Source organism: Gavialis gangeticus, unplaced genomic scaffold (assembly GCF_001723915.1).
Source record: "Gavialis gangeticus isolate Ggan-Ray unplaced genomic scaffold, GavGan_comp1, whole genome shotgun sequence".
NCBI lineage: Eukaryota > Metazoa > Chordata > Crocodylia > Gavialidae > Gavialis > Gavialis gangeticus.
Window position 1 is genome coordinate 43,341,213 of NW_017729008.1, and position 8,299 is coordinate 43,349,511.

At 48.1% G+C, this 8,299-nt stretch overlaps 1 protein-coding gene across 5 annotated transcripts in view; it reads right to left on the reverse strand.

The window, feature by feature from the left end:
• Nucleotides 1-8,299, reverse strand: part of AHCYL2 (adenosylhomocysteinase like 2) — a 194,786-nt gene that overhangs the window by 79,058 nt on the left and 107,429 nt on the right. Inside the window, exon 1 of one of the 5 annotated variants that reach the window (XM_019509680.1) lies at nucleotides 2,508-2,890. The exons of 3 other annotated variants lie outside the window; for them this stretch is intronic. In XM_019509680.1, the coding sequence (XP_019365225.1) occupies nucleotides 2,508-2,564 (57 nt within the window). In that variant the 5' untranslated portion in view covers nucleotides 2,565-2,890. Of the gene's footprint in view, nucleotides 1-2,507; nucleotides 2,891-8,299 lie in introns of those variants that run through there. One more of the 5 variants, XM_019509681.1, reaches the window with a different exon arrangement.

The following is an 8,299-nucleotide window of genomic DNA, read 5'->3' on the forward strand; positions in this document are numbered from 1 at the left end:
ATGGACGACCTGGGTAAGAGCCCGCAGGACTCGGGCGTCCAAGAGACCCCCCCCCACCCTGAGAACCCAGGCGCCTGGGCTCTTAACCCCTGCTCCTACCCCAGAAAGCCCAGGCGTTCAGGCTCCCAAACCCGCTATTCCAACCCCCCCAGCCCAGAGAGCTCAGGCGTGCGGGCTCCCAGCCCTGGAGAACCCAGGAGTCTGGGCTCCCAATGTGCCTGTTCCCCCCACCTTGTCCTGCAGCGAGGAGCGGAGTTTGGCCTTGCCCGCCTCTGCCTCCACCTCCCCTTGTGTGTCTCGCCATCCGTAAGGCACTGGGCAGCTCATGCGCAGTTGGCCCAGAGCGTTACAGACAGACAGACACTCAGACAGAAGTGGTAAGGCTTTTATTATATTAGAATAGCATTCCCATATAGTTCAACTCAGGGTTGACAGGCTGGTCAACCGACTGGTCAAATACCATATATGGACTGGATTGCATATTTTTTGACTGGTCAAAGATTATAGCAGTTTTATGAGAAATTAATTTTTTTTTGCAGTTTTCTTGACAGAAATATGATTTTTAATTTTTTTGGACATATTTCTTAATATAAAATTTGTGCTTTTTCTGTGTATTATGTGACTGTATTGGCTTTTTTTTTTTCCCCCTACAATTTTTGACCAATATTTGACCAGTCCATTGACTGGACTTTATTTGACTGGTCAAATACCCAACCCTACTTCAATGTCAAGTCTGTAGCACAATTCAGGAACACTTGAAGCACAGCTATTCTACCATTCTACCTATTCCACCAGTTTCAAGAGATGTAAATCATGACAGAAGACTGCTGTGCTACAACTAGCTCCCTGAGCACTGGGAAAAATATAAACAATGTGGGACCTTAAGCTGGGCTGTTCAACCACTTTAACACACAGTTGGACGAGTAATGCAAAAGGAACTTGACCGTAGGTTAAGAAAAATCACTGCTGTACTGCATGGAGAGACCAAGGTTGGAGTGACTTGAAATAAAGGCCCAGAGCAATATCTGAATTTTGCAGCTCAAGCCAATCTTTGGTTATGAGGCATGGCTGAGCCCATCCACATTGTTCCACTGAGCCATGGTATTACCTGGCTTTGGTGGATTTAAATTGCAATTACGCAGAGTTATAAAGTCATATACGGGTGAGAGTTTTCAATTTAGTCTTTAACACTTGCCTCTGTCCAGAAAAGAAACATGTCCACACTGCAAAGAGAAACCGTGGAGTTCAGTTAACAGTTTAATCATGGTTCGAATCCCAGGATGCGTATGGTATTGACACAGAAATTACCAAAGAAGGATTACATTGAAATCTCATTTATACAGATCCATATCTGAAGATATACAAATGAGTATAAAATGTATGCATTTGAAATGCTGAACCAGGGAGATCTGTGATACAAAGTTTTACTGATCCCCCTGCTGTTTCCTGGTAGCATGATATAAAAGACAAGATAAATTGGGTCTAAGTACAATAAAGAGTTGTGTTTTGGAAGAAAGCCAGCAGACAGGACATAGGAAATGACTGCAACATGCAACTACAACAACCATTATTAGAAGACAGTTCGTGATTAAGGTGCATTTTAGAAGGGCAAACAAGAACCCAAACCTCTCGCTACCATGTCCTAAAACAAACCCAAAAATCTTCTGTGGAAGAATCATGAAGGACCCCAACATTTAAAACAGAAAGAAGTTGCCAAATATGAGTAGCAACTGGGAAGAAGTAAGAGCACCGCATGCAGCATACCCATGCTTTTATTAAAGCCGAGTAAAAGCTCCTTTTAACTCCCCCATTACTGATCAAGGGGAGGTCAAATACCACAGGGTGCTCTGAAGATCCATGGACTTGCCTTAAAACTAACAATAAAGGAAGCAATGCGGGTCTGAGAAATGTAGACATGATTTCTACTACTTGGGAATAAGCTTTAAAACCTGCTGTGCTGATCTTGTTCTCAGAGGTGATAAGACGAGCCCCAGGAGATTATTCTGCACTTTGAGTGCTTCTTCTCCAGGGATCCCAAATTGTTTCACGAGCATCAGCCCTTACGCCAGGCCTTGGTGAGGCAGAGAAATAGAATCACAGAATCAGAAAATTCAGGTTGGAAGGGACCTCAGGAGGTGATATCTAGCCCAACCCCTGCTCATAGCAGCACCAGCCCCAACTACATCGTCCCAGCCCAGAGAAATACCAGCCTGCCTCTGATAAACAGGAACAACTTCCACTGCCACTTGGCCTTTTACCATTAGACTGGACAGTACACGGCCCCTGAAGCCTTCACAGGGAGATGGACTACCAATTCCTGTTCGACTGACTTGAAGGTTTCCCACTCCTGGTAAATCTCATCATGGCAAATAATAACAATAATACAAAAAGCAGTACGAACTGAGCCTGCTCTAAGTCCACCTGAGGAAATGAAATTCCCCAAAGAAATCCAGCTGTGAACAAGTGGCTGAGAGTTAATTAAAGCGATAAACTAAAAGCGGACTCACCATCCATTCTGGCATGTGGAAAGCAGAGGTGCCTGCACTGCCGTCCCACTTCTCCATAGCTGAAACTTTCCAAGGTCAAATTTGTTCTGTAGCAAAGGGACACGCGGTTGGAATATGCAAAACAAAGACACACACAGCGTGCTACAGAGCTCACAATGGGCTTCCACACCTGAACCCTCTTCCAGCAGAGGCCTCCTATTCAAATCGGTCTTGTTAGTCAAGAGCGCAGACAAGAGACCGACTGCTCCCAAGTCTGATTCAGTCCCTCATTTCTGTTGCAAACCCCAGGCTGGATGAAACACTCATCCACGGTTCCTCTCATTGCAGCTTCATCTTTTTACAGCTGGGCATTGCATCATAAGCCCCTCTCGGTACCGACTTTTAGCTCAGGCTGAGTGCAGGCTGTATGCCTGGCAACCTTGCTGTTGTGTGTGTGACATCTATCATGGGCTGGCCTACGCCTCTGGGACCACGTCACTCAAAATGCTGTGACTGTGATCAATAAGGACCAAGGGTAAGGAGGCACTCCTATTTTTAGAAGCCACTTTTTGCATTGTATTGTGCACATGCATCTCCTTCAGAGCTGGATACCTGATAGCATTAAAAGTTCAGGCAACTCTGAACAAAAGAGCAGGCGGGGGCTTCTTGCTATTCAGAGGGTATTCTTGGCATTAAATTACAGAAGTGAGACATTGTAAATGAACTCCCAGATTTGGTAATTTTGTATAGAACCGGGTAAATGCTATTTTTAAAAACCATTTGCATTTAGCAAGCGCTCCGGGAACAAGGAGATGTGCACATTGCCGTGGCTGGTGCTCCCTCTGCCGGGGAACACAAATACTAATTTCGTGGGAGTAGCTGGGAATAAGACACAAACAGCTGTGATGCAAGTGATTATGAAGTGTTCTCAAGGTCGGGAAAGTGATGGGCTCCCAGGTTGGCATCAAGCTGCCTTGGTTTACAAGTAAGCTTATGGTTTTGTCAGCTGTTAGTGTTGTGCACTTCACCGGCTGGATCCTCTCTCGTTCGCTCAACACCTGAGATAAGGCGTTTGCAGTTAGAAGCCAGCAAACGATCACGATGTACAAGCCTGGAATAGATTCCCCCCATTGTCACCCTATATCTACACAGGCTCCTCGGCACTAAAAGGAATACAAGCTATCATCTCTGCAGGCGCACACCAATCACGCAAGGAACAGACATGGCAGAATAAGGTACCAGACAGACAAATAATAGCACATCAGTGCTTCACTTGTTATGGGCTGTTTTAATAATAGCTGTGATATTTTTACAGGAAACAGTTTCTTTGTAAAGTATCTTCAAAAGCCCCCAATAAGATCCCCTGAATTTTTTCCCCTGCATTTTTTATTTTGAAAGACATGTATCTGGGGCAGCAGGAGATCAAGGAAAGGAGGCGTAACATTATGGCTATGATAATGCTTTTCTTGTTACTGACTTTTGGAAAGCTAAGCAAGGCCAGCCCATCCTATATGGTGAAACCTGTGGCTGCAGACGGCCCTGCAGCTAAGGGGGCCCCTGCGCGTAGGCAGCAGAAGTGGGGAGCTAACAGGGCTGAGCCCCCCAAACACAGAGCAGCAGCAGGCATTGCATTAGGGCAGCCCAGCCGCAGGATCCTACAGCAGGGGCGGGCACGCTGAGCTACCCTGCACACTTGCAGCCGGCCCAGCCGTAGGCAGGTAAGTTTCTTTTAATCTGTTTTTTTTAATATTATTTCCATGGGCTTGGGAAGGGGGCAGATCGAGACTCCCACAGTGCAGGAGAGAGTGGGGTAGGGGATGGGCAAATCATTCACCCCCACCCCTGGCCCGCTACCTTCTGCACTGTGGGGATTGTCCCATGACCTGGCCTGGCCCCCAGCCACCGTGACCAGCGCATGGGACAATCAGAGCCCGGCGGCTCCTCCAGAGGCATGGTGCCTGGCAGCCAAGGGAGGGAGGGCATGTGGCCCCCCGATCTTTGCACAGGCCGGTTGTGAGCCATTTCTTGTAAGGGGCCCCCAAAAACGGTAGGCTGGCCCTGTTCCTAAAGTTTCCTGATGTGCTACATCTCCAAAATAGCTTGACCAAGAGCCCTGGCACCTGTTACATTTAAGATACAAGTAAAGTGTAAATGAGCCACAGAGTTATTCCACATACAATGTATAACAGCTTCGTGGCTTGTTTGTATCAGGTCTTAAGCTGAACGTGTGACATGCTGGGGCTGACCGATGACAGATCCTGACACACAGCTTTGCACAGGAATCTGGCGTGAGACAGCCCCAGGGTCTGGGGCACAGCCATCCGCTACACAATTAGTGGGATTGGGCTGGTGTTAGCACAAGGTCCTGGACCTGGCAACCCTGCATGATCCCTGAAGGCAGTTGGGGAGGAGGGGAGAGGAGGAGGAAATGTTAGCCTGACATCAGGGAGCATCTACCCAATTTCAGGCTCACTGTCCCCATGACCTCACTCCCTGCCCTCCCAGCTACCCATGCCCCATACCGTGGGGCCTGACACATGAGGATCTTTAAAGGGCACACCTGCAGCTATGCTTTGTAAAATTCCCTGGGTGCTCGGACCCAGAGAGCAGAGAGAAGCTCCCCATTCTCTGGCTTCCCCACTACAGGCTTTAAAACCCTGTGCCCAGCAGCTCTGGCTTGGCTAGGAGGAGGAACAGAGACTTCTGATGGGACTGAAAGTCCTTGGGCTTCCCACTCCCTGGCCAGGCACTTCTGACCCCCTTGTACCTGGCAGCCCAACCAGGACTGCTGAGTGCAGGTCTCAAAAACCAGATTACCAACTAGGCCTGAACAGCCCCAGTCTGAACAGTACCAGTTGGACCAACAGATTGTTAGCTTCACCCCAGGCCACACTGGAGTCAGTTCAAGTCCCCAGTGCAGGCCTGGTGAGTGGAGCTTATAATCAGCTGATTGGCAGCTGGCTGGACCTGCAGGACTTCTCTTTAAACTTCCTGGTGGGGGTAAGGGGGAGGAAGGGTTGTTGATCCCAGGTTCCCCCTACACTAGACAGTAGTAATAACATGATTTGGATATGATCCCTGATCCCGATAACTACATGTCCTGCTGTGCATGTGTGGTGTGACAGGAGGCACAATTGTTGGGATGGGGGATCAAATCTCATTGCTTCATTAAATAAATGCAAGCCAAGGGCCCAACTTGCACTGGTATTCCTGACAAACAGCTCTTGGAGCCTGACAGCTTTAGTCCCACAGTGTATTTCCGCTGCAGGGGAAAACAAAGGCAAACTGATGGCTGGGGAGACACTAGAAACTGATGGTGATGGTGGGTTTTATAGCGAGGGATGAAGGATTATGACAGGGGAAACTGGTTGGATCCCTTCACTGTTCGTACACAGACTATTCCACTGGTACAGGACTTTTGTAAATAAAGTATTTGGGAGATGTGCAACCTGGACTCCACAATAGCACATCATTCAGCTTCTCTCTCCACTGAGGATTTTTGTTAGAGTCTGACACTTCAGACTAGCTTCTCTGCATCCCAGCTTTTCTCCTTTTCAGGGAGACTGCCAGCTTCCCCCGCATAGTCCTTACAGTGCCCGGGAAGCCAGGATGAACACCACCAGTGTTCTTATTCATTCCTCTCCCTCCCATCCTGGCCTCTGAAGGAGTTTGGCTCCCAAAGCCATCCTCGTCTGCCAGAGATGCCAACTACACCCTCGTGCCAAGTCACCTCAATAGTTGGATGTGATCCTGGAACCTACCGCAGTTTTCTTCTACTACCTTCCTAGCGCATCAACAATTTTCAATGCCAAAAGGTTTGGAGTGCCAGCTACTTGCTGAGGAAGGGTCATCTGAGGCTAGGGCACAAAACAGAAGCCTGAGCAAAGGGTCGTGTATGTTTTGGACAAGGTTTGTAATAGAGTTAACTGCTTGTATACCCAGGTACAGCTGAAGTCAAGTAGATGCAGTTGCGTTACGACAGCAGTGAATCTGACCTAAAAACCGGAGGTCTGTTGGGGGCAGGCTGTTGTGTCATGGAAAATTCTGAATTGAAAAAATGGTCTGAACTGGGCATTATGTTGTCATCTTCAAAGACCAAAAGTCTGCTGGCATGAACCTCAATATTATCCAGGAAGAGTCAGATATCTACCACAACAGAGGTGAGTACTAGAAGTCATTATGCATGCTGTTTCAAGCACTTCACTGAGGTATTTAAAAGCCACTTTCATCCAGTGCATAGCTTCTGATTAAGCACACTACTCCCAGCCTCTCAGGCCACGTTCAGATGAGCACAGCCATGCGGTATGTGGTGCCACAGATACATCTGCGACACCATATACTGCACATTCAGCTGTTTTCCGCACTGCAAGGGAGCAGCGTGGAGGGAATTTTTTTGTCCCCTGGATATCCAGGGGTCAAAAAGACCTACAGCAAAAGAAAAGCAGAGCAGCATGCAAGGGCAGTGCACGCAACTCAGAAGTGGAGGCGGGCTGCCCAGAGCTGTGCTGAAGCTGTTGGCCAGGCTCCATGTGGCAGAATCACCATTGCTGCAGCCCTGGGAGGCTCCCAGGTAAGGCTGCTGGGGCCAGCCCAGTGCTGGCCCCAGCCTCCCCTATTGCCCCTGGGGTAACTTGCCACATGCCAGAGTGTGTGTAGCACGGGTGCACTGCTGCTAGTTGTCTCCAGGGAACCAAACATCCACACCACGTGTGGACACGGCCTTAGAGTTTATCTGAATACTACCTCCTGTTACACTGGAGGTCCCACCTTCCACTGTGCCTGTTTTTCAACCCCAGTTCAGCCCTCTGAGCTTTCTCAGCACAAAGTCAGACCAGTCTCCTGACAAATGCAGGAGGTCAAAAGACAAAATAATTTATGCAAGTGAAAAACAGTTTCACCAGTAATGATCCTGACAATGCTCAAGCAGCTTGCCTGTATGCAGTTGAACAAGTCCTCCTTCTAGTCTTCTAGTAACTGGCATTGCCTCCCTAAGTCCTCTCAATACTATGCATTAACTATAATTTAATACCATATTTATTTGCATATGACACATACCTCTCCCCCACAAAAATAGCCTTCCAAAATCGGAATGCATGTCTCAAGTGGGGAAGCTGATTTTCTGCGAAGAACAGCAGCAGTGGCATTTCTATTCAGGCAGAGCTGAGGGAGTAAATTAATTTAATGACTCTTGATTTCTGGTAACTGCTCTTCACTCGACAGGTGTTAACATCCTCCTCTCCTTCTCAATGGTCTTGACGACCCACTAATCTAGCTATCCTTTCTTGGGCCATCTTGCTGAAAAATCTGCAATTTAGCTTCTCCTGGTCTCTCTTTTCCTATTTCACAGCCCTGTAAACTCTCTTTAGCTCTTTTCAAAATCTGAGATCTGCCCATGGATCAATCTTCAGCAGCAGCTACAGTTTCATCTTTTGGCTGAACCAACAGCATAACAAAGACAGGGGGAGAGGAGGGTAACTGGGGTACCAGCCCCGGTGGGGTAGGAAAAGGAAGTGGCTGTACAGCGATGTGACCCCACCAATGCATCTCTGCCACCCAGGGCGCTCGGATATCACATTACACCTCTGGATTGAGCAGCCAAGAACTGCTGACAATCCAGCTGTGAAAGGGTTGAAACTGTGGGGGGGTTTGTTTGTAGTTTTTTTGCATGAGCAGAAAAGGGAGCATGGGTGAGCTGAGGATGAGGCTCTGTCTCTACTCTTAGCAACCAGAATTCTGGAAAAATCTTTTGTTCTTCATTCTGTCTTCCCCAAAATAAGGCATACATCTTATCGGGGGGGGGGGGGGGGGGGGGG